Here is a 27,176-nt window from a genome sequence, read left to right as displayed (position 1 = left end):
GAACCTCCGTCGGAATTCGGTGTGTTTTCTTGTAGTGATCTGCATTCAATCTTTTTAATTCTATTCATTCATAATAACATAAAAATGATAATCAGTTATAAGCTTATAGCATATGTTGAAATGGACAGAAAATACACAGGCGCAGATGGTACTGACGTATTTTTTCATGTTCCTAAAAAAGAAAAAGGTCCACTTAAAATATCATATATATTAAAAGAGAAACATTGTAATAAATTCATTCACACTATAATAGACAAGTATCAGTCTCACAATGATTTGATAATAAATATGCTAACGCGTTCACACTATATTTATAAATGTGTTCACACTATGTACTTTGCGTTTTTTTAATATAAAATTCACATACATGGTTCCAATAAAACTCTGAATTTTTCGATTCGAATAAAAATAGATAACGAATCAAAAGCCAAACTATATATATATATATTATTTTTATTGTTTACGGATAAAATTGAACAAAATATTCATAAATTTTGATTCGATTCGTTATCCATTTTGATTTGAACAAAAAAGTCTGGATATCCGTAACTCTTAAGAAACAAATCAAATACTAAAATACAATATCAAAAAAAGAAGCAAATCACAAATACCAATATTTTAGGAACATATATCTAATTCGATATGTTATATGCATATATATACATATATGTAAAGAATTATATATATACATGTTATATATAGTATACTTTATATCAGTTTTACAATATTTTTATGAATTAAATTTATTATATTAGGTACTAGAATTTAAAAAGTTAAATAATGATTTATTTTTGTAATAAAGTGTTATTATTAAATTTTTCAAATATTTTTAAAATTTTATTTTATTTACCGATCAAATCGGATATTCTTTAAAATTCTAAAATATTTCGGATATCCGAGTCACCGAATATCTAGGTGGCTAAAGATCGAATCGACATGAATGCTTCCAAATACCCAGATATTCGATCTGTGTCCACCCCTATTTACGGATACAATTTTATTTTCTTTATATGAAAAAATGACTAATGTCAAGGTTTTTTTTATTTTAAATTAATTTTAATTTTATCTTTCATGTATTATTTTGAACAAAAATGTCATTTAATATTAATTAACAATATCTTTATATCTTTGTCAACTATTTTTATATACTTTTTACGTACAAATACATGTGCACATTGATGTGAGCACCATGTAATTAAGTATTCACCACAACTGAAGTATCTAATTTTTTTGAAAGTTGAAACATTTTTTCTTAATGTTTCTTTCACTACCGACCAAATTGTAGTGAAATGATTTGTCTTAATAATTTTCTTTTCTTTTTCTTAAACTATTATCTGTTTAGAAACTATAATGTGAAACTATTGGTTCGACATGACGATTACCTAAAATTCTTAACATGAAAATAAATAAATAATATTAATTTTTGTTTTTTACCGAAAAAACTAAAATATCAAACATTTTAACTGATTAAACTAAAATGAATATTAATTTAAAATAATAGTTATATTTTAGAAGATTTAAAACAAAAAAATACTTAAAACCGAACCAATATCCAGATTGAACAGATTTAATATTTTTTATTAAAAATAACGAAACTAATAATCACATCCCGCGCAAGGCGCGGTTTATTACCTAGTGTCTATTAATTCATAACACTAGTTTAATGTCAAAACCACATTATCTTAAAGTCTATGCTAATTCATAATGATACACTTAGGGTTTTTGATCATTGTTTTATAAGTAGGACTGAAATGATTAGTATCTGAATTAGTATATAGATCGAGAAGGTGATAAATGTCAGTTCAAAACCGAATAGGAAAATGAGAGAACACATGGTACGCCAGAGCTTTTGCACATGGATATGGACACACACGTGGGGCTCGTTAACCCATGATTAAGTATTTGAAATTTATACATGCATGCATGATTAACCCAGGAACGTGGGCTTGTTTGCTTTGGTCGGTTCGTATCGGATCCTCTTCTAAGCTAGCTGTGTTTATGCTGTATGCAAACATATATTTTTAACAATTACAGTATTCATAACTTTGGAATATTATTAATGTAGCTTGCATAACCACTAGGGCTGGACATTTTATCCGTTAAATTTGATTCGATTCGTTATTCGTTTCGATTTGATCCAAAAATTCCGGATATCCGTAAACTTTCGAAGCAAAGTAAATACTAAAAATCAATATCCGTTAAAATCAAAGCAAATCACAAATATTAAAATTTTGGGAAGCAGATATCCGATCCGATCCAGCAATATATAAATATATGTATATCTTGATTATATTTAAAGTTTTAAATGTATAAAATTATATTATTACTATTATTCTAACATATGATTGACAAATTCTGTTCACATTATTACCTATATAAAAATTATTACATAAAAGGAAGATAAAAAAAATTATGACAATAATAACTTATTTTTAAGTTTTGTGTAATTATAATTGTTAGTAAGTTTAAAAAAAATTACAAAATATGTAGATTCACTACTTCTTTTAATTTTTATCTTATATATCATACAAAAATAAATTTGTATCGAATTTTTCAGATTATTTGTATTAATCAAAACATATGAGATATCCATAAGTATTTGTAAATATCCACAAATATATATTTATTTTCCGAATATATGTTTTTCCAGATATCCGTATTTTTCTGAATCAAAGCAAATCGAAAAATTAGATATCCGTAACATACGAAGCAAATCACAAATACCTTCAAAAACCCGGATATCTTATCCGCAGGCCTAATAACCACGGACAATTAAGACGTGATTTGCACGCGAGAGAGCTAACGCGTGGGATGTTAGAGAGCGTATCCAATGATTGGAGAGAAGTGGATGTCTGGTCGTGGAGGAACAGAAATTACGCCGCACGAGTGTGGTCGCTGGTGGTGACCACGTGCTGCCATCCTGGCGACTTCCCACGAGTTCATGCACGTGAACTCCTTCCCATCTTCCATGTGACCTCCATGTTCGTAAATCTTGATTCAGTTCTACACTCGCTCCACCGCAACGCAACACTGTGGGTGTGATTGGTGACCAACGGAACGAGGAAAAACACTATGTTTTCTAATCTTTTTTAAACTTTTTACCATTCACGAGGAATGCATTTTCCTTTTCATTTCTTTTCATTCATTTGTTCTACTACAAAAAAACAAGCCGAATTCTGACGGAGGTTCCGACGGACACCAATGTCGTCGGACATTTGTGACGGATTACTGACAAATTTCCGACAAAATCCAAAAAAATGAAGTCGTCGGAATTCCGTCGGCCATTTCCGACGGAATTCCGACGAAACAAGGTTCGTCGGAAAATGCTGACGACTTTTCGACGACATTCCGATAAAAAATGTAACCGTTGTAGTCGTCGGAAGTTCGTCGGTATATTCCGACGAATTTCCGACGACATTCCGATTAACAGTAAAGTCGTCGGAATTCCGTCGGTATTTTTCGACGAATTTCCGACGAACCATGTGACCGTTGCCGACAAATATATATGACCGTTGTATAGCCGTTTGAGATTGGACAATACCGACGGAATTCCGACGGACTGCTTTACATCCGTCGGAATTTCGTCGGAAAGTCGTCGGAGGTCCGTAAGCAATTTCCTATAAATACAACCCCTCCTCATTCAACTCATTCACACTTCATTCTCTCTTCATTCTCTTTAGTCATAACAATTCCGTGAAAATCATGTCTTCAGAAGTTTATTATCGTTCGTGGATGGATAAACCTCATTTGGATCCGAACACCAATTTGCTTACGGAAGAATACGTTCAAGGGATTGGAGAATTCATGAGGCTTGTTCAACAGCAACCGGATGCAAAAAGTGGTATGTTAAGATGTCCCTGCTCTTCTTGCAATAATAATAAGGTTATAAAAGAATTTGATGTTTGGACTCATTTGTATATGAAAGGGTTTTCACGTAATTATAAAGTTTGGTACCTTCATGGGGAAACTGGTTATGAATATGGTAGTACTAGCGAACCTCAGCCTGTTAGTGAACTTCAGCCTGATATTAGGTTAGAAGAATCTAGAACGGATATAGATTATGGTGTAGGTACTGAGCAGATGGTACATGATCATTATAGAGGGGAAGAACCAAACCCCGAATCTAGGAGATTTTTTGACATGTTGGATGCAGGAAAACAACCTTTGTATCAAAATTGTAGAGATGGTCATTCAGTCTTATCATCTGCAACTAGATTAATGGGTATTAAGACAGACTATAATTTGGCTGAAGAATGTATGGATGCGATTACTGATTTTGTCAAAGGTATTCTACCTGAGGATAACCTTGCACCGGGTTCATACTACGAGGTTCAAAAACTTGTTGCAGGTCTTCAACTAACGTATGAAGTGATAGATGTATGTATTGACAACTGCATGATCTACTGGAGAGCGGATGAGACACGGAATGTATGCAAATTTTGTGGGAAACCTCGTTATCAGGAGACGAGGGGAAGAGTTCCGATCCCATTCAAAAGAATGTGGTATTTGCCTTTGACGGAAAGATTGAAGAGGTTGTATCAGTGTGAGCGCACAGCAAAAGCAATGAGATGGCATGCAGAGCATTCCACAAATGGTGAGATTAGACATCCTTCAGATGCAAAGGCTTGGAAACATTTCCAGTCAACATATCCAGAATTTGCGGAAGAGAGAAGAAATGTTTATCTTGGATTATCTACTGATGGTTTCAGCCCATTTGGAAAGCATGGAAGACAGTATTCTCTATGGCCAGTTATTGTGACACCGTACAACTTACGGCCGAGCTTGTGCATGCGACGAGAGTTTTTGTTTCTCTCAATTCTCGTCCCGGGCCAGATCATCCTAAAAGATCACTAGATGTGTTTCTTCAACCACTAATATATGAGTTGCAACAACTATGGGCGCATGGTTTTGAGACATACGATGTTTCGCGCAAAGAAAACTTTCAGATGCGGGCAGTACTTATGTGGACAATAAGTGACTTTCCAGCATATGGTATGTTATCTGGATGGACAACACATGGGAAGCTATCATGTCCATATTGTCAAGATGACACAGATGCTTTCCAACTAAAGAACGGAAGGAAAACGTGTTGGTTTGACTGTCACAGACGATTTCTACCACCTGATCATCCATACCGCAGGAGTAAGACTTCGTTTACGAAGAACAAGCAGGTGTTTGATGGTCCACCTGAGGAAGTTAGTGGGAAAGATTTGTTGAAGCAGTTTAGGTATTTTGATGCAGAAAGGACGCCAGATGTAGGTGGACATGAAAACATTCGAGTCAATGCGGTTGGAGAGCTACATAACTGGCACAAAAAGAGTATTTTCTGGGATCTGCCATATTGGGAGAGTCATCTATTGCGGCATAATTTAGATGTCATGCATATTGAGAAGAACTTCTTCGATAATCTGATGAACACAGTCCTTAACATCCAAGGTAAAACGAAGGATAATTTGAAGTCAAGGTTGGATTTAGTCGATATTTGTGATCGTTCTGAACTTCACGTTGATGAGAACGGTACGGCCCCTTTTCCCATTTATCGGCTGGATGGTGCTAGAAAAGAAGAGTTCTTTGATTGGATTACAGATAAAGTGAAATTTCCTGACGGATATGCATCAAATTTGGGGAACTGCGTTGATAGAAGCGAAGGAAAGTTTACTGGCTTGAAGAGTCATGATTGTCATGTAATTATGCAGCGCCTCCTTCCGTTTGCTTTTTCAGCATTATTTCCACGTAATGTTCATGAAGCAATTGCAGGTATATTATATTTTTGCAATTTAATTTATTTTTATATTTAACAATTATGCTTATAAAAACTTAATACTTACAAAAATTATGTCTTTTATCTATGTAGGGATTAGTGTTTTCTTCCGCGACTTATGCAGCAGAGTAGTGACTGAAGAGGGTATTAATAATTTGAAGACAAACGCACCAGTCAGCATGTGCAACCTTAAGAAGATATTTTCTCCATCATTCTTTGATGTAATGGAACATCTTGCAAGAGAATTGGAACTTGGTGGTCCTGTGCAGTACAGATGGATGTATATTTTTGAGCGTTATATGCATCATCTGAAGAAGATGGTCAAAAATCAAAGCAGGGTGGAAGGATCTATAGTGGCACAGGTGATCAATGAAGAAACTGCAATCTTTGCTGAAAATTATTTTCCACGAGAAGTGCATACAAAACACCGAAGACCTGCTCGGCATGATGATAGAGGGGAGAGAGCAACATATCATGTTACTGTCCCAAGCATGTTCAAGGAAATAGGACGACTTAGTGGAAAATTCACGAAGCGGAGACTTACGGACACTGAGCACGCTCATTTGCAAACATATTTGCTCACCAACTGTGAAGATGTTCTACAATATGAGAGGTAAAAATATTTATTCATTTATTGTTAGATTAATATTCAATAAATTTATTTCATATTGATAATATTTTTGTATATAGTGTATATATGGCGGAGTTGCGTATGACTCACAGGCATGCAACAGAAGATGAGCTTCGACAACTTAGAGATAACGGATTTGCTGCGTGGCTTCGTAGTTATGTGAGTCATATATCATATTACCCTATGCAAATGATTAGTTTAAATTTAATATATATAAACTAATTAACTTTTCAATCATATATGTTTTTAATTTATAGGTGAATGATGGTTTGGCCAGAGGTCTTGTGTTCGATGATTGGATACGCGAATTTGTGCAGGGACCAAACTATGTGGTCAAATCATATCCTAAATTTTGTACGCGAGGATATGCATTCACAAGGAAAGGTCATTCTAAGACAACATATGATGCTGGTGTTTCATCTTCTTCTGGTGACGATGTCTACTACGGCAACATAAAAGAAATATTGGAAATCCAATTTCCTGGAATGGTTGGATTGCGTTGTGTAGTATTCTATTGTGATTGGTATGACACCACCCCAGATAGAGGAGTGAAGATTGATGCGTTTGGTGTTACATCAGTTCATTCGCGGCGGAAACTTCAATATTATGATCCCTTCATTCTTGGTTCGCAAGCTGATCAGGTATGTCAATCTATTCATAATTTTTTACCAATATAATTAATTAATGTTATATATTTTACTAATACTTGTATAATTGATATGTATAGGTGTGCTACATCAGTTACCCTCGGGTGACGTACAGAGACGATCCATGGGTTACTGTAACGCAAATCAACCCAAGAGGACGAGTGGATGGAACTTCTGATGATGATGAACCATTGCAACCAGAGTCTACCAGCAACGCCCAGGCAGTTGAAGATTTGGAAAATGTTCAACTCATTGAGAATTTGACTGTGTTTGGACATGATGCTGTCGTACATTCAGAGCCAGAAGCCGAGGTTGGGGAGTTTGATGAAGATTCAGAAGATTCTGATTAGTTTTTTTTTTTTTTTTTTTTTTATTTGTCCGTCGGAAATCCCTCGCAATATACCGACGACATAGCGACGACACTGGGTTTCATTGAAATTTGGAAAGGTCGTCGGTAATTCGTCGGAATATACCGACGAATTACCGACGACATGTGTTTCTATAAAATTTCAATCATAAAAATCTATAAATTTAGATGCCAAAACTATGAAAATAACACATAATAAGTGTTTAGTATAGTATTAGATCGCAACCGTTCAAATATAACAACTCATTAAAATATTTATGTATGCATATCATTGTTTTCATAACATCTCATCTTAACATTATATACTTATACAATCATATTTATATAAGCTTACACTACAAAAAATGTTGTTGTGTAAAATCGTGTTATAAAACATTTTTATTGTTAAATCTTTATGCAAATACTATATATATTATCAAAGATTTGGATTTTGCATTTAGAAACTTGAAATCAACACCCTAAACACTAAGTCGTCAGAATTCTGTCGGTATATACCGACGGACTGTGTCCGTCGAATATACTGACGGACACATTCCGTCGGAATTTCAATTTGCCCGGGAGAACCAAACCGCTTGAAAATTTTCGCGAATCAGCTTTTGGTATATTTTAATTATACCGACGGAATATCGACGAACCCGTGTCCGTCGGAATCCTCGGATATAATAACCCTCCTTCTTCCTTCTTCTTCGTTATCTCCGCGGCCTCTCTCTCTCTAAACACACACTCTCCGGCGATTTCTCCATCTCTCCGGCGATTCCGGCCCTTCTCCACCTCTCTTCACCGGCGAATCCTCTCCTCACCCTCATATCTCTTCCCCAAGCCCCAAATCATGTAAGAATCATCCCAAACCTTCTTTTATATCAATTGTTTAGGGTTTTGGAAGTTAGATCTTGGATTTTAGGTTGTTTGATTGAAAATTTTAGGATTGAATGGATAATTTAGGATATATAAGTTAGGATTGTTGTTTGGATTGTTGTTTTAGTTTTTTTTGGAACACTTTTTGATTTTTAAAAACGTTTTTTGATTTTTAAAAATGTTTTTTGATTTTTTAAAACGTTTTATTTTTATTTTTAAAAACGTTTTTCAAGTTTCCAGTAATGAAATATATAATAAAACGTTTTTAAAATTTTTTGAAAATATTTAACAACATTTTCTATATTTATAAATTTTTATAATTTTGTATACATATATATATATATATATAAATCATGTATAAAAATTTTAAAATTTTTTATAATTTTTTATAAGTTTCCACTAATAAACTATGTATAATAAAATGTTTTTTAAAAAAAATATAAATATTTAACAACATTTTTCTTCATTTATAAATTTTTAACAATATTTTTCTATATTTATAAATTTTTTATAATTTTGTATACATATATATATATATATAATAAAAAAATTTAAATTTTTTTATTATTTTTTATAAGTTTCTAGTAATAAACTATGTATAATAAAAGGTTTAATAGTTTTTTTTAAAAACGTTTATAAAACCTTTTGTAAATATATAAATGAAAACATTAAAAATAGAAATGATTTGAAAATATGTTTGATGTATTAATTTTTTTTTTAGAGCCGAGGATGAACCCCGCCCCGCAGCCCGTCTTCGACGTAGTTCGGTGAGCAGTTCCCGTGCATCGGGATCGTCTCATGACTCGGTTCCCGCATATATTCCCGCTCCAGCTCCCGCTGCTGCTCAACAGGATCCGGGGGTCATGCCGGTTCATCTATTGGTTCAACAACCAGGTCGAGAGCATCTCCCGTTTCTCCAACCCAACCCACGACGAGGCCATAGCGCTTGGTTAGTATTTTTTTTATTTGTACCGTTATATTTTTTTTCCTTTAATTAACTTGCTAACTTGTATTTTTTTAAAGGTTCACCAAGTCGAAAAATGGCATTAGCAGGAGCATCAACCAGATGATGTACTCCATGCTCCGTTTTGGATATTCAAAGTGGAGTGTGATCCCTTCCGACGAACGAGAGTTGTGGTTTCGTCAGTTTGCGGTATAGTAACTCTTCATTTTTTTAAAGTTTTTACATTTTTTTAATATATTTACTTATTAAATTGTGTTTGTTTTGTAGCAAGAGTTCAACTGGCACTCCGATCTTACGGAAACAGTCCGTAAGAAATTCAACGAAAAGGCCATGGACTCTTATGCAAAGCAGATAAACGCGTGGAAGACAGTTTGGCAGAAGAACAAGAAGCCACGGTTCATCAACGGGACGGTGTGGGAGCAGTTGATAGCTCATTGGGAGAAGGAAGAAACTGCAGAGACGTCTTCTAGGAACTCCAGGAACCGGAAGAGCGATCGTGGCGGGAAAGGTATGTATGTGCACAACCTCGGCGCTTGCTCTATGTCTACTAAGGAGGATGAACTTGTAAGTTTTTTATTATTATTTATCTTTATATTTTTTAAATAAATATTTTATATATTCCTTGGCTAATAATGGCGGTTTTTTTAGATCGAAGCAAATGACGGTAATCCCGTTGATCGTCTCCAACTCATTAAGGTGGCTCACACTAACAAGACGACGGGTCAAATTCAGGACCCCGTGATCAAAGGTGTAGTTGATTTGGTGGAAGCTGAAATAGTATCTCAATCTCAGCCTCTCTCTGATGACGGCGACTCTACGGGAGCTTCAACCAACCTGTCTCTATTGCAAATAAATGAGATGGTTGAAAAGGTAATTTTTTTTATTAATATATTTTTTTTATAATGTCGATTACTTACTTGTCCCTATTTACTTACTTTAAATATTTTTGTAGGCGGTTCCTAAAAGGAAAGGAGGCCGTTTAGTTGGGTTGGCCCGCCGCGCTTCTTCGTATCCGGCATCTTCTTCGCAAGCTCCGTATGCCGATCCCATGATTCTCGAGGAGCTACATGACAAAGATGAACGGATTGGGGCATTGGAGGAGCAGAACACCACTATCCTTTCGGAGAATGCCACTATCCGTTCGGAGAATGCCACTATCCTTGCTGAGTTGGCATCCCAGAAGAAGTTCAACACCGAGATTATGCAGAAGCTAGATCGTTTGATGTCTTCGAGTTCATCTTAGTTTATTTCGGCTTTTTAAAACTTTCGGAATGTTTTTTTTCTATTTCGGTTTGTATGAATTTTAAACTTTCTGAATGTTTTTTTTCTATTTCGGTTTGTATGAATTTAAATTATATAATATTATTAGTTTTAAATTTCTGATTTTTTTAATTTATTAATATCAAAAAATATATAAAAATGCAAAATTAATTCATTTTTAAAATTGGTATATACCGACGGACAACGGTCGTCGGAATATACCGACGGACATATATCCGTCGGAATGTACCGACGAACCACATTTCGTCGGAATATACCGACGAACATCATTCGTCGGTATATTCCGACGACCATTGTCCGTCGGTATATTCCGACGCCCCAAGTTCGTCGGAATACACCGAGGAACACGCTACGTCGGAATTGTCCGAGGAACGCTCTCCGTCGGTACGTAGTTTTTTCCGATGAACTCTGGTCTAGTGTGTCCACATCGTAATATCGTCGGAAGTTCGTTAGAATGACGTTTCTCGGTATTCGTCAGAAAGTCGTCGGAAGTTCCGACGAAATTCCGACGAATTTTTTTTTTCCGACGAAACGATACCGACGGACAGGTTCGTCGGAATCGGTCTATTCCGACGAATTTCCGACGATTTCGGCCATCAGAATCTCCCTGTTTTCTTGTAGTGTTCGTAGAGAATTATAGAACAAATCAATTTCTCACTAATTTTGTTAAAGAAGCATCGTTCCTAAAATTTTATTGCTACTCATTCCTTTCCTATTCGTTCATATTGTTCTTATGATGGTTACTAGTCACACCCTCTATAATGTAAAAGTTCTATGTCATGAATATACTCAAACAAACATTGTTAGACAATCTGAACAAATTTGATATATTCTTCCTTTGATTTTCATTGTGAACTTCACTGTGGCTAGCTACTTGCAACAGTTTTAAAACTGGCACTTTGTTTTATCAACATTCATTATAGCATGAGTTGATAATAATATTGATGACATTTTATATAAATTGTTATAATACATTTAAGTTAGCGTGTTAAGCCCAACATCAAAAAGATTATTACAGTTTATAATAGTAATGATTTTTAGCATGCGAAATCCTTTAACAAAAAATTATAAACTCGGTTGAAGATTAAAGTTATTGTTGTTTTACTTTCATCAGCAACGTTTTTCTTCCTTCCTTTTTACTATGATTGGTGAAAAATAAGAAAAATCCGGAGTAAACTCAGTTTGTTGGTATAAGAGCATGCGCAACGGTGAGACTCATTGGAGTCCTTAGCGACAAGGGCATTTCGGATTAATCCTGGATATTTTAGATTTTTAAAAAAAAAAAAAAAAAAAAGATGACCATTCACGGACCGCCACGTAGTCGTGGGGACCCGTAAATAGTGCAAGGATTCACTAAAAAAAAATCTTTATTTAGGAATTTTAAGGGTTGAATCCTTAGCTTTTGGTGGGATCCACTGATTATTTAATTATTTTTTTCTAAAAATTTCAACTTAAGAATTCCCGTTGCGCATGCTCTAATTATTCTATTTTAAGCAACCACTCAAAATCATCAGCCCACCAATACTCCAAATAAAATCAATTGTATAAAAGTAATCAGCCCACCACCAGTACTGATTTAGCAGAAAGATTTGAAACCAAGGAAAAAAGCATGACCACATTGATTGAAGATATCCAACATGTCAACATGTCAAATACAGATTATTAACAAAAAGAATAAATTGGAAAGTAACATGCATACTGTGGGTGTTTTTTATTTTTCTAATTACTGTGGGTTGTTGAAAGCGTCGAACGTTATTTTAACTTTAAAATTAATCAATAAACCTGTCCCGTCTTGTTTGTAACCCTAGGAGAAACTGAAGCTGTGATAATGATAGCATTATCAACAGCATCTCTAACCCATCCCTATAATAGAAATCTCTAAAATAAAGAAAAAAATAGAAATGTATTTTGCTCCAATGTATTCATCTATAATAGAGGAATGCTATATTTACCTCTATAAATAGAAGAATGCTATTTTTTCCCCTAAATATAAAAAAAAAATAGCATTCATCTATCTATGGAGACAAATATAGCATTCCTTTATTATAGAGAAATACAATAGAGCAAAAATATTATCTTTATTTTTTCCTCTATTTTAGAGATTTCTATTATAGAAATGGGTCGAAGATGGTCTAATTGTTATCTCAGCGACAAGCTTCAAGGCGACAAGTAGCCGTGAACTCTACCACAACTAGTCTTCTCCGTTGTAAAAAAAAAACTAGTCTTCTCCAAATGTCCGTTTTATACTCGACTGGGACCATACAAATCAATGGAAAACTTGAATTTAGCTTTTACTAGTAGTTGACCAAAAAAATAATTACAAATTAAATGAGAGTGTTTCAGTAAAAGGGAATTATAAATGAATCTAATATTTAATGGAAAATCAAAATAATGTTGCATTCACAGGTAACTCTAAGAGCATCATTATCCCTATAACCCCATTTGGGTTTCTTAGTGATAAAAATTAGTTAAAAAATTTAATTAAGAACTTATAGATTTTGTGCTCCATTGGGAATTTCTTAATGAAGGGTTCTTAAAAAAAAAATTTAAACATTGTTGTATTAAAATTAATTTTTTTAAAAAAATAAAACATAGTAAAAATAGATTTGAGAAGAAGATGTCATATATGTGATTAAAAAGTAGAAATTGTTTTTGATTACTTTATGTATAAATTTTGATCACAAGATACACTGCAACCAGAATAGACATTCACTAATGATCATCTAATTCATAAGATCAAGCACAAGAAATAGAAGTCATACTACATACCGGCAACAGAGAGCTGAGTAACGTCTATAGCACTAACGCATATCCATTTTGCAGCATCAGTGCCAAACAATGCTTGCCCAGCCCACCTATCCATCAAGTGAACAATAAAAGAAAAGATCAATGAGATGAAAGCACAGCATATAATGATATCCACAAGATATCTTACCATGGCAAACTGATATAGCTTGCTCCAAGCGCAAAGTTTCCAACCCATCCATTTTGTTTTAGCTGCAAATAGATGTATTAATAAGTGCTAAACTCCAAAACAGCGCTGGAATATATATATAGAGCTTACCTTAAGAGATGGAGCAGAGCATAATGATAAACAAAGAACCTCTAAAGGCTTTGTCACATCTCAACACAAATATCTATCTCTCTCTGATTATCCATGAGTACTGCCACACAGACAAATCTCTTCTTTTAATTACTAGAATTCAACAGATTGTATAAGATGTTAAACAGGCAAAAGGAAGAGTTTAGTTTACCAAGTGAAATGATGTAAACAGGTACAAACTTGAGGGTTAAACTGTATTAAAATCTCTATCAGGATTGATCATGTTCAGACAGATAAAATTTGAAGCATCTGAAAAGCTCGCGATCAGACATACAAAGAAAAAAAAATCTAACAAACCGACTGTTCCATACATCATTTACAACTGAACACATCTAACAAATAATACTAAACAATTTAAGAGACAGAAAGAACAAACATCAGTTTGTCATTTATTGACTGTTAAATGATGATGTTCAGACTAATCAAGTCTGAAGAGACTGTAAAGCTTGCCATCAGACATATACACACAGCAAATCACGACAAACACATAGCTCATTACATCATTTACTATAGAACACAGCTCAGAAATGACACTAAACAATCACTGAACGATCTAAGATGTCAAAAAGAGTTCCAACTTTAACAACGTAATCGACATTTCAGAGCAGGCACCAATCAAAAGGACCCAACTTTCACCTCTACACAAACTCAAAAAGAAGAAAGAGACAAACCTTGACGAAGTTTCCAAGAGTCTTAGTAGATCCCCTGGAAGAAGTGAAAACATCATCAATCCCATTGAACTGAAGCACCATCTTAGGAACCCTAGCCGCCACGATACCAGCACCTCTGGGAGCAGGAACCATCCTCACCGTAACGGAACCACACTTCCCCGTAACCTTACAAGGAACCGTATGCGGCTTGCCAATTTTGTTACCCCAGTACCCTCTCCTCACAGGAGATGACGAGAGAAGGGAAAAACAGAGATACGCCGATTGCACGGAGGAGATGATACCTTTCACAAAACCAATCGTCCTCCCGACGGAGAACACGAGAAAAGATGAGAAAGGAGAGAAAGAAAAAAAAAGGAAAAAAAGAAATTAACAGTTTCATGTCACGTGTATTAAGAAACCGCTTAATGATCGGTTGCCAAAACACTTCACTAAGGATCGGTTACCATAATTTCTTTTTGTTTTGATTTAATTAAATGCTTTCTTTTGTTTAAAAACCCTACCAAGAAACTGCATTAATGATGGTCTAAAGTCCAACCCCATACCGTGTTAGCCTCTGTGTAACCTATCAATACAACATCGTTTCTGACGTCCATACCATTTTGAGCCCAACGCCATTATCTTCTTCTCCACCCGCACATACTCGCTAGTAGTACATTTCACGTTCAGACATACGTCACCTATATATACATGTCTTTTTCCTCTTAAATGGTTCTTTCATGTTTTAAGAAATAAAACAATTCACACAAAGATCTGCACGACTAGTCAAGACTTTTATTGTGTATATCACTTCCCAAATGTGAAACATCTTTTTAACTTGTTAAATAAACCAACTTGGATATCTTCCGGATAGTCAAATTTTAAATACGAATTTTGGAAAGTAAAATTCAATGATATAAAACAAAGTATAGTCAAAACACGGCTAAAAATGAAACTGAAATCTTAGGTAAATGTTAACGTTTGCTATTGACTTTTAGGATGAGAATAAACAAAATAACTTTTCTCAGAAGTTCAACGTATCGGAATAAATGGGTTTTTCTTTTCTTAACATTTATTAGAGTAAAATAAAAAAATGAGCAGGTAACAATATAAATCATCATTGCAATGACAAGGGTCTCTCTGACACAAGTCATCATTGAAACCCCCAAGCCCCCGAATAGACTTCTCCCCCCCCCCTCTCTCTCTCTCTCTCTCTCTCTCTCTCTCTCTCTCTCTCTCTCTCTACATATCAAATTTTTGAATTATATAGTAGTCATATTAACCAGCATCATTTTCTCGAGAAAATCTTGAAAATCCAAGAAAAGAATTATTTTTTTCTGGAGAAATGGGTGAAAGAGATGATGGGTTAGCTCTGAGTCTAAGCTTGGAGTTTAGTCAACCAAAGGAACCATCCCTGAGGTTGAATCTAATGCCTTCTACAACTTCTTCTTCGTTTCCTCACATGCAAAATCACAAGAATAACCATCTCCCGCAGAAAACTCATCACAGCTCTTGGCCTCATTTATTTCAATCTTCTGGTAAATTTGTTTTTTTTTTCTCTCCTTTTTATTTCCCTGAGATTTTGTTGTACATTTAATGTGTGAGGATTATGTTTCTGTACAAGATATGAGTATTTTTCAAATCTTCATATAATCCTCATACATGTCTATGTTGCAGATCCGATCTCTTTTCTAATATATATTTTAGCTTTACAAGACTGAAGTTGACAATGCTTTTAATTATCTAAAAGGAACCACACGTATAACAGCAGAGAGAAACTCCAACCTTGGATCTTTTCTGAGAGGTTTCGACGTGAACAGACCTCCATCGGTGGCGGTGGTGGTTGAGTTAGACGAAGAGACGGCCGGCGTGTCGTCTCCGAACAGCAATGTTTCGAGTGTGAGTGGAAATAAGAGGGATCTTGCTGCAGCGGCGAGAGGAGAAGGAGATGAAACCGAGGGGGAGAGAGCTTCTTGCTCACACGGCGGCGGAAGCTGTGGAAGCGACGACGAAGACGGAGCAAACAGAGACGGTTCAAGAAAGAAACTCCGGTTATCGAAAGAAGAAGCTTTGGTTCTTGAAGAGACTTTCAAAGAACATAGCACTCTTAATCCGGTTAGTGGCATTTTCGTAAAAATTACCTTAGATGGCAAGCACCTAAAAATAGCCTCATCTTATTTCATTTTGCGAACCATCTGATTTGGCAGAAGCAAAAGCTGGCACTAGCGAAACAGTTGAATCTGAGGACAAGGCAAGTAGAAGTGTGGTTTCAGAACCGCAGGGCAAGGTAAAGAAAATCCTCACTATCTCTAGGGGTATTAAGGGAAATATTGCTGTACAGAACCTTAGTAATTGCTATGATGGGGATATAATTGTCCTTTTATGACCCCAATAGATTTTCATCTCACTGTCCTAAAAGGAAAATCGTATTTAGGATCTTCTGTCACATGGAGTTTTCTATTTTTTACTACAGCCTTTTATAAAAGAGGGATCAGAGAGATGCATGCATGCGTATACATTAAAAGAATAATCTAATTCTGTTGTGTTTCTTTGTCATTTTCTCCATTTTAGTTTTTTATATAAAAAATATCATTGACCATACGTTATGTAGCTAGTTTAGTCAAAATAAAAAGAATTGTGTAATCTTCAAAAATATATACCATTATTTTTCTGCAAGGATAATAACATTTTTTTGGTCATGAGGAAGGATAATAACATCATATATTTGATTTTCTTACATGTTCAGGACGAAGCTGAAACAAACGGAGGTTGATTGTGAGTATTTGAAGAGATGTTGCGATAATCTAACGGATGAGAATCGTAGGTTGCAGAAGGAAGTATCTGGGCTCAGGGCGTTGAAGCTGTCTCCAAATCTCTACATGCAAATGACTCCAACCACTCTTACCATGTGCCCTTCTTGTGAACGTGTCTCAGCTTCCTCCTCTGCTGTGGCTGCTCCTCCTCCTCCCTCGTCTTAGCTCACTAGGGAAGAGTATTCTCGGTAGTTTTAGTTAAGTATATACTATAAATATAAGAATGAAAACTGAAACTTAAAGTTTTCATGCGAGATTAAATTCTATCTATTACAAAATGAGAAAGACGTCAGCTGGATCTGAGACTTTTAACACTGTAAATTAACTCTTTGACATAATGCAACTAGTGGTGCAAGTCAACTATATCTGAGACTTGTAATCGAATCCTCTGCTTCTTCTAGGTTTCATGCTCTGCCTAGTATATCAACCATATAGCCATAATGCTCAATCTTAGCCTTAAGGCCACACTCTTCCATCATATGGAACCATTTTCTTCCTTCCTCCACTAAACCGCAATATGATTACAAGCTGAGAGAACCGCGAGAATTGTGACCTCATCTGGCTTTACTTCTCTCAGCATTGCCAAGAATAGATCCAAAGCTGCACTTACATCCCCATTCAAAGCATACCCATTTATCATATCGTTCCAAGATGCGACATCTTTGTTGTTGCAGTAACCATGAATTATAATGGTCCAAGTGACTACAGTTCTAAATCTCATCTCATTAAATAATCTTCTAGAAGAGGTCATGTCACCAGACTTAACATAACCATCCTTCATCACGTAATATATCACACCGTCTTTAACTTCAGTCATCTCATCAAAGAGCGTACTCCCTACTTCCACCTCCCCACGCCTAGCAGAATACAGATTAGAGCTGTCCAAGAAACCTCACTTCTCTGAGGCATTTCATCGAAAACTCTCCTTGCGGATCCCATCTTCCCAAACTTAGCCTACATATGAACAACTCCTGTCGAAACCTACATATCTGCACAAAAACCATATCTCCGAATCTGGCTAATGGCTATGCAACTGTAAACCTTTGCGAATACACATACTCAAAGAACAAGACTTTGTCAATGTAGTTATCTTAGTGGCCGGTTATTGGGTTTCATGAAATAAAAAGGTTACCGAATCAGAATCGAGTAAACCGGATTAGACGATGGAACAAAGTCCTTGTTAAGCCCGTTAGTCGATGAGATATCCAAATGACCCAAAAATATTAATTATCTTTTATGTTATATTTCAATATTTTGGATATGTTAGTTTATTTTTTTTGAATTTATGGATAAATTGTTTATATTTTCGATATTTACCACTCGTATTTATCGGTTTTCAATACTAAAAACTGAATCGAAACTATACCAAATGAAAAATCCTATCGATTTTTTAATGAGCCTAAATTTGTTTTACCTAAAAGATTTTAAACCTACTGGTTCCTCGTAAACTTATAAGAATAACTAAATGCTTATAACTATGATATGTTAAGAAGAATAAAAAAGTCAAAGAGTGGCTGCAACTCTGTAGTAGTTGCTAGTACTATGAATCTTCAAAACGCCAGACCACAAGTAGCACGATCAAGAAAATTATGACTTGGATTGCTCCAAAAAAGGAAAGAAGGAAAACGTTTTCCGTGATTTAATTCGATTAAAGATGTGATTTGACAAAACCCTCGTGTGAGAATCTTGACCAACAAATGGTGGCGCAAGTCAAGTAACTTATGCAAACAAGAAATTCCTGTTTTCTTATCAGTTTGTAAATCTAACGACATTAGCTACTTATGTTGCATTGATAAACAATATATTTAGTAAGACTTACCTAATAGATTCCCAGTAATCGTTCTGATTATTAAAAATAGAGTGTTAGGTGCCGAAAATAAATAATTAGCATGTTATTAGGTTAAATTAATGGGTTTTCTGCAAAAAAACCCTCAATGTGATTTTTTTTTGCAAATTAATCCGCGAACTCAAAAACCCACGGGTCAACCCTCCAAGTGCCAGTCAAACCGCAATATAACCCTCGGCCATATTTATGTGTATTTGACTGTGTATAATTTTAACATTTTTTCAATACTAGGTCGTTTTGGCGCTAATTTTTTAATGAAAAAAATTTGTTGAACTCCACCTTCATTGTGCATTTACGCAAGCTCCCATGTCCGAGAAAAACAAGGTCATTTCGTTTTAGAAATCTATATAATTGCGTTTGTTAAGTAAACAAATATATTTGTTGGCCGAGATGGTTATATAGCATGCACATGGTATTTAAGGTTCAAATTTGAAACCACGAGTTCAACAAATTTTTTTCATTAAAAAATTAGCGCCAAAACGCCCTAGTATTGAAAAAATGTTAAAATTATACACAGTCAAATACACATAAATACGGCCGAGGGTTATATTGCGGTTTGACTGGCACTTGGAGGGTTGACCCGTGGGTTTTTGAGTTCGCGGATTAATTTGCAAAAAAAAAACCACATTGAGGGTTTTTTTGCAGAAAACCCTAAATTAATTGCTTCATATCCCTTTTAAATAATGTGACCACCCACCTACTTTAAACCGTCAAATTTGTTTGATCAACCGACAATGATGATTAAACAGTTTACAAATTACTGCATGTCAAAGCAACTTCATCTATGATATTGAGGATTTGAGAAACTATTGGATCAATATCTAAAATTTTGAAAATCTTACTTATTATTCTATAAATATTCAGCACATTAAACATTTTTAGAACTTCTTCATACCATGGATGAGGCTGTTCTCAACTTCTCATTATATATCAGTATGAAAATCTTCATCATTAATTGTAAGGTTTGAACTAGTGACAAGAAGTTGAATTGTAAGGTTTGAACTGGTGACAAGGAGTAGAAAAACAAAATTACTGATAAGAAATCAATTATAATTTGACACTACTTGTTTTCAAAATGAAAATGTAATATTAGAAACTGATAGAAATGATAATATAACTTTTATATAAGTGAAACTTGTAAGTGTTACTGTAGAATTGAATCAGAAAAAAAGAGTCAATATTGAGATTCTATCACATTATCCATTCCAATAAGCAAACCTCTTATACATTAATTAAATTTTATTTAAAAGCTTTATTAAATCATTGCTGATTGTCAAAAATACGTATAAGCCGATTGATCCACAGTGAAATCCAAATCCGAGACAACCAAGCTAGATTCACCGTCTTCAACGTGACCTACACTCTTCTGCTCCGACGATGAATAATCGGAGACTGACGGTTCCGGCGAACGGCGGCGAGGCCTGATCCTAACCGGCTCATACTTACAAGTACCAATCAAATGTGGAAAGTTAAGCTTAGCTTTTGACCCCTTGAGCTGAAACGCTGCTCGGTCGTAAGCCACCGCCGCGTCTTCCGGCGTCTCGTAAGTCCCGAGCCAAACCCTAGCTCCGTTCTTCTTTGGATCCCTTATCTCCGCGGCGAACTTCCCCCACGGCCTCCTCCTCACTCCCCTGTACTGCATTCCCTTTTGCCTCGGCGGAGCGTTGGAACCACTCGCCTCCGACGCAACCACAGTCTCCGGTTTCTCATCTCTCACGGAAACTTGGGCCGTAGCCACCGGAGATGAGACGGGAGGAACGGTGGGTGTCCAGCCGGAGCTAACGGCGTCACGGAGAGTGTTGTAAATGGCCATGTCTTGAGAGTCGTCAACGCTTAACGGCAAGTCGCTCCAGTTGTCGTTTAAGATGACGTTGCTGAAACTAGGGTTCCGGTAGAAAACGGGTGTGTTAACGCCGTTATTGACGGAATCAGCTGAGTTTGTTGAGTCGTTGTAATCAAAACCTGACATTGTTGGCGTAGTTAGGGCTTGAGAGTGGGTTTAGAGAGTGAAAGGGAAGCTGTCGTATTGTTGCTTAAAACACTACGGAGGAGATTTTATTTATAAAGGTACGGAACGAGAAGGTACATGGAATGTTCTTTGAGACTGAACATGATGATGTCTTTAGCTTTAGGATGATAGTGTGTCCGAAGTTTCCTTGTTTTTGTTTAAATATCCCTCGTTGTTTAAAGCCATAACGCGACAAAGTATTAGTTATTTATTCTGTTTGGTCTTTTTTTGGTCTTTCTTTTTCAATTCTCTGATAATCATTCTTGTAACGATTTTGTTCATAATATTTGTCCACTTTTTCGTTAGGATTTTCCGATTTGGCAATGTTAATAGTTACAATATAGGTGTTTAATCAAACATAGGTGTAAAACATTAGAAACATACTCCCTCCATTTCATATTAAGTGTCGTTTTAGAGAATTTTTCGTTAGTCGTTTTCGATTTTCAATGCAAAATTTATTAATTTTATGTTAAATTTATTTTTCTATTGGTTGAAATATGGTCAGGTGTATACGTAATAGTATTTTTTATAGGAAATGTACAAAATTAATTATTTCCTTAATCTATGTGCCGAAATCTAAAACGACACTTATAATAAAACAGAGGGAGTATAACTTAGTGAAAATCTGTTTATTTATAATTTAAGTAATTCCTAAAGTCAGAACTGATTCATTAACTTATAGTTTTATATAGAATAGTTTTTTCAGTTGATCATCTTTTACCATTGGTCAATGGCAATGTCAAGGTTCATCACTTTTGAATAATCAACATTGTCAAAAGAAAAAAGCTAATTTATAAATTAGAAATAGTTACAACGCGCAACACAACAGTGGAAAGTCAACAAAACAATGGAAATATAGCTAGATTCGTTAGAACAACGACGGGTCTAAAAAAACTATATTAAATACATAATGCAGAAAATTTCCAGGTACGGAATGAATAAAATATGTGCCAAACCAAAACCTTATATTTATTCTCGTTATACCAAAGGGCATGCTCATGATTTTTGACACTTTTTGTTTCTTACATTTTTTGGCTAAGAGACGGTTTTTATATCTTTTATTTAAGAGACGGTTTTTAGTTTTTCTTAGTTGTCTCTTAACCGAAGCTAAGAACCCTAGTCAAAAGACCGGAGTTAATTATGGTATAAGACCATCTCTAATGTATTCCCCTATTTTTACCTCTAAAATAGAGCATCTCTAAAATAGAGATAAGTTTCTCTCCAATGTATTTCTCTATTTTTACCTCTATAAAGGAATATTTTCAAAAGATTCTATTTTAATTTTACAAAAGATACATTTTGTTTATAAAAGTTGATAACTAACCCTATTTATTTTAACTTTTAAAATATTTTCATAAACTTATGAATTTTTTTAAACTAAAGTTTTGTTAAAAGACTATTATGTAAATAAAAAATGTTATTATATTCCTACAAAAACTATATTTCTCTATAAATATAATTATTTTGGTTACAACTATAAAAAATTGAAAGTTAAAGGACTATTTTGAAAATAAAAAAGTATGACTCTATAAATAGAGGAAAAAATAGTAATCTCTATTTTAGAGGTGAAAATAGAGATGAGATAGAACACTTTTACTTCTATTATAGCATATAGAGGTGAAAATAACTAGGGGTTGGAGATGCTCCAAGGGGAATAAGACATAAGCTCTCTGGATTTAAAAAATAATAATCATTACCCCTCTAAAGAAAATATTAGCTAATATTAAAGAACACAATTTTCACGTGCCGACGAATGTTCTAAAATACTATTAAGCCCGACGTAGAAAGGCAAAGGCAAAGTCATACGTCAAAGACACGCTTTGTTAATTGACTTTCGTTTTACTCAATCCATTGGTTCATTTCTTTGTAACATCACTCTATACCAATACAGGAAAAACATTTAAATAATTCTATTTGAGTAATTCTTTACTTAAATAGACGTTGGCATTTTACGCAAGGGAACGGCGGAACGAAACAAACTATCTAAAAAAACTGTGATACAATATTGGGCCAAAGGCCCATAAATTGATACGCCTTATGAAACGCCCGTCATGGTTGGTTCAGTCAAAATCAAGGAGAGTGGAATGGGACCAAAGTTCAGCTCAACAAATTAGTAGTCTTATAGACAATGAGGAAAGGCAACAACAGTACACTTGTTTGGGACTGGAAAGGGACACACCATAAAAGACCAAATCATCTATTAAAAATGTACTCCTACAATATATCTTTATAACTATGTTTAGCATTGATTCCTTTCAACAGAAAACTCATTGTTTGAATACTAGTCCAAAAAATATATTATTTAAATTGGGTTTATTCTGACAAAATGATCATTTCCCTTCTTTGTCTGAAGAACATAGGGTTTCTTCTTGGACCACCATAACATGCATGGCAGTGACATAACAATCCATTTGACTCAAAAGAAAAAGAGATTCCGACAAACACAGCAGTAGTAATAGTAGTAGTACCAAAGGAGATTTTCTTAAGACTTGGAGCTTTCCATGTCCTTACAAAAGTTTTGGTTCAAATAGAAGAAAGATTTAACCTGCTAACCCCCTCCACTCTGATCTATTAAACCCCCTTGACATAAGAAGACTATAACTACTAATTAAGCAACCAAACACAAACTCTTCTGAGGGAAAAAAACAAAGCCTTCAGAAAAACTCAAAGTCTAGAAACTTCCCACCAGCTTTTGCATCTCCTCCTCCTCCTCCTGCTGCTGCCGCTGATACAGGTGGCGGTCCCATCATCCTCTTGCTGTTACTACCAAACCCAACAGGATCAATCGGTCCATACTTCGGCGGCGGCTCTACCTCCATCTGCCTCGGCACTTCAGGAGGAGTACTACACCTTATCAACGCCCAGTTCACTCCTTCGAAAAACGGATGCTGCTTTATCTCCGTCGCTCCTCTCTTCGTCCCCAACCTACTCTTCGGATCTTTCACCAGCAACGCCTGAACCAAGTCCCTCCCCGCGTAGCTAGTGGCCGGCGACTCAGGGAACTTCAACTGCTCTCCCACCACATTAAACAGAGTAGCTCTGTTCCCTGATCCTTTAAACGGCGTCTTACCGTACAAAAGCTCGTGAACAAAGATACCAAACGTCCACCAATCCACCGCGCTTCCGTGTCCTTCTCCCTTGATGATCTCCGGAGCTAAGTACTCGTGCGTGCCAACGAAGGACATGGACCTCGTGTTGGGCTCGGCCACCAGCTCGGGGAGAGAACCTCCTCCCGAGTGATGTGATTTGAAGAAATCTGTTTGTGTTTTACGAGTCTTGTTCTTTTTGGTAGGGAAGATGCGACGCGGTAGGAAGCACGAGGGTTGGATGATGCAAGAGGATGTGGGCTCTATGCAAGCGGGTTGGACGCAGAAGGCGCCGCGTTTTGAGGGGTCGGAGTCGAAGGTTTTGATCAGGGTTGGTGAAACCGCGCATCTTAGGGAGAGGTCGAAGTCTGAGAGCATTATGTGACCGTCGTCTCGGACGAGGACGTTCTCGGGTTTCAAGTCTCTGTAGACAACGCCGAGCATGTGGAGATACTCGAGCGCTAGCAGCACCTCTGCAGCGTAGAACCTGCCCAAAAAAAAAGGAAACGTATAAAGAAAGTGAGTCATCACAGTGAATGAAATGAAACTTAGCTTAGCTCTGGTAACGTTGGAACTATGAATCAAACCGTGAAAATATATAAATTTGAACCGGAACAGAGGAACCAAACCGTGCTGAACCGAAAAAACTGAAATCAAACCGAATTTGATGAATATCCAAACAGATCTATACCAGACTGAAAAAACAAAACCGAACCGGAACGAAACTGAGAACATAATGGATACCCGAATTTTAAAAATATAGATTATATACCTAAATATATCAATTATATTAAATTTTCAAATAACCAAATATCTTAAAATACTTTCAAAACCGAATTATTCAAATTACCTGGATAGTTTTTTATCCAAACTACCCAATATTTTTATCCAAATAATCCCAATTATCCGATAATTAAATTGAAACCCCCAATTATCCAATATTTTTACCCATATTATCCAAAATTACCCAAAAAACGAAACCAGATCGGAACCAAACTAGTCCCAATTTTTCTCCCTAGATATGAGCCGGTTCCCAACTCTACTACCCAAACCAAAATAACTGAACCAAAACTACATAGAATTTTATAGATAGCCAAGGGTTCCTAAATTTCTAGAACCAAACAAAAACCGTGATTTTCGAACCAAAAACCGAATGCTAATGCCTTGTTTTGGAACAGAGAGACGAAGACATACCTAGCAGCATACTCAGAGAAATGCTTCCCAGGCTGGCGCTGCCTCAAAGTATGCAAATCACCACCAGGACAATACTCCATAACCAAACAAGAGAACCTATCCGTCTCAAAATGAGTATACAACGTCGGCAGAAACGGATGATCCAACAGCTGCAGAATCTCCCTCTCAGTCTGAGCCCTATTCAGCTTCTTCCTATTCTCAAGAGAAGCTTTATCCATCACCTTCACAGCGAAATGACACCTGGTCCCACTCAGCTCCGCCAGATACACACTCCCTATATCACCACACCCCAACCGCTTCAGCAGCTTGAAATGGCTCATCCCTAGCACACCGTCCCGCGTCCTGACGGCTAAAATAGCGTTCCACCTCGGATCGTTCCCTTTGTGCGGCTTGTTGAGACTCCCCGTGAAGTTGCTCCAGCTGCTCTCTTCGCTCAAGCAGCTGCTGTCGCTCGCTCTGCTCTCGAACGAATCGAACACCATGTTGATGCTCCTGTTATCAATGTAGTTCTTGTCCATGCTGAGCACGACATCGTTCCTCTGCTGATCAGCGGAAGTGCTGTTGGCCATACTCATGGCCCTTGCGAAGTTTATGCTTTCCACGCTGCTGTTGTGTGGGCTCGCGTCCCAAACGCATTCCTTGTCTGAATCTTGCGGCGGGAGAGAGTTGTCTGTGTTCTGAGAGGCACGAGCCATAGATGTGGCAGGCTCAGGGACGCAGAGGGAGAGATCCTCGAGGAAAGGTCCTTTAGTGGCGGTAGGGACATAAACAGTTGTTATGAGGTCCATGTCGTCAGGCTCTGGAGGATGGCTAACACCGCGGAAGGAGCTAGAGCCAGCTTCATCACCACCACCTACCTCTTCGATCTCCAGCAAAGGGTACTTTGAATCCATCGTTGTTGGCCTCACCACAGGCTCAAACTCCTGAAAATCATTCATATCACCACCAATCATCATCATCTCGTCTCTATGATGCACATTGAGAACTTGGCTTAGCTCTCTCCCTAACGTCGTAGTGGGGTTCACTGGTCTTCCTCCTCCCTTGTTGTTGTATCGAGCAGCTCGTTCCCTCAAAGACTCCAGATGCATACCGTTATCTCTATTTTCAAAGTCTAGGTATTGTCTTCTTGAGACAGGACCTTTACTAAGCTCACCAACTCTTTCCATATCCAGCATTCATACGAGATCTTCAACACTCCAAAACAAATCTCTTTATACCTTATAAAAAAAAAAAACCAAACATGTTTAACTAAATCAATCTGGGACCGTCTTGTCTGAGAATAAATATAACTAAACACAAATAGAAAACTCTAACACGTGATTTGGTAATAAAACCTCAGGGCTAATGGTTTCAAGACAAAGATACAGAACACGAGTTTGTGTGTGTCTGTATTATCCCTCCATTGTTCGATAACAACCATAGGGATTAAAGATTTCATTTTTAACTTTTCATTTACAAAACCCATTTAGAAAACGACAAAAAGAAAGAGACTTTAGTCACACTAACCGGAAACAAGAGACGAAGAGATCCCGAGATTGAGCAGTCTTCCGGTTACAATGCAGAGAGATTTATCACCGGAAGATGTTGCTCCGGTGAAGCAGAGAGGCGATGAAAGAAGAAGAAGAAGAAGAAGAAACCCTCGTCTCCTCACTCCTCAGGCTCGAAGATTGAGAGAGTTGTGAAGAAAGGCTTTTGCTTTATGTGTGTGTGTGTGGGCGCTATCTCTAGCTGTAGAGCTGCGACTGACGGTAACGGAGGAAATTTTTATTTTATTTTTAAAGGAGAAAAAAATATTAAAGGAGAGGTGAGAGTGGGACCCGTATACTGTAGGGTCCAGTCATTAAAGTGGGACCTACATGTGTTCCTTCTTCAACCTACAATTTGGTTTGAGACGTTTCTTTTGTTATGGTTTTTGATCAGATGTTTCTTTCTTTCTTTTCGTGTGAGAGATTGATTCCATTTTTTTCCTTAGG

The 27,176-nt window shown here is 36.2% G+C and overlaps 3 protein-coding genes and 1 long non-coding RNA gene across 4 annotated transcripts; 1 reads left to right on the top strand and 3 right to left on the bottom strand.

Moving 5' to 3' along the window:
* Positions 1-11,845: 11,845 nt before the first annotated feature.
* On the bottom strand, positions 11,846-14,601 carry LOC106395483. The gene is made up of 4 exons (XR_001279270.3): positions 14,281-14,601; positions 13,571-13,670; positions 13,442-13,503; positions 11,846-13,361 (listed from the first exon to the last, which is right to left on the bottom strand). It is a non-coding gene; the product is annotated as an uncharacterized LOC106395483 (long non-coding RNA).
* An 863-nt stretch (positions 14,602-15,464) lies between these two features.
* On the top strand, positions 15,465-17,469 carry LOC106396333 (homeobox-leucine zipper protein ATHB-4-like). Its single transcript, XM_013836693.3, has 4 exons — positions 15,465-15,794; positions 16,007-16,371; positions 16,464-16,543; positions 17,003-17,469. Exons 1-4 carry the CDS (start codon positions 15,602-15,604, stop codon positions 17,232-17,234), a joined length of 870 nt encoding a protein of 289 aa, XP_013692147.1. The 5' UTR covers positions 15,465-15,601; the 3' UTR covers positions 17,235-17,469.
* Positions 17,470-20,083: 2,614 nt separating this feature from the next.
* LOC106396334 (ethylene-responsive transcription factor 13) lies at positions 20,084-21,305 on the bottom strand. Its single transcript, XM_013836694.3, has one exon. It carries the CDS (start codon positions 20,882-20,884, stop codon positions 20,189-20,191), a length of 696 nt encoding a protein of 231 aa, XP_013692148.1. The 5' UTR covers positions 20,885-21,305; the 3' UTR covers positions 20,084-20,188.
* Positions 21,306-23,379: 2,074 nt separating this feature from the next.
* LOC106396332 (serine/threonine-protein kinase D6PKL1) lies at positions 23,380-26,951 on the bottom strand. Its single transcript, XM_013836691.3, has 3 exons — positions 26,710-26,951; positions 25,204-26,420; positions 23,380-24,496 (listed from the first exon to the last, which is right to left on the bottom strand). The coding sequence occupies exons 2-3, from the start codon at positions 26,376-26,378 to the stop codon at positions 23,578-23,580; spliced, it is 2,094 nt and encodes a 697-aa protein (XP_013692145.2). The 5' UTR covers positions 26,379-26,420; positions 26,710-26,951; the 3' UTR covers positions 23,380-23,577.
* Positions 26,952-27,176: the final 225 nt, after the last annotated feature.

The sequence above is a fragment of the Brassica napus genome, chromosome C4, assembly GCF_020379485.1.
Source record: "Brassica napus cultivar Da-Ae chromosome C4, Da-Ae, whole genome shotgun sequence".
Lineage (NCBI taxonomy): Eukaryota > Viridiplantae > Streptophyta > Magnoliopsida > Brassicales > Brassicaceae > Brassica > Brassica napus.
This window is presented reverse-complemented; position numbering and strand designations above follow the sequence as displayed.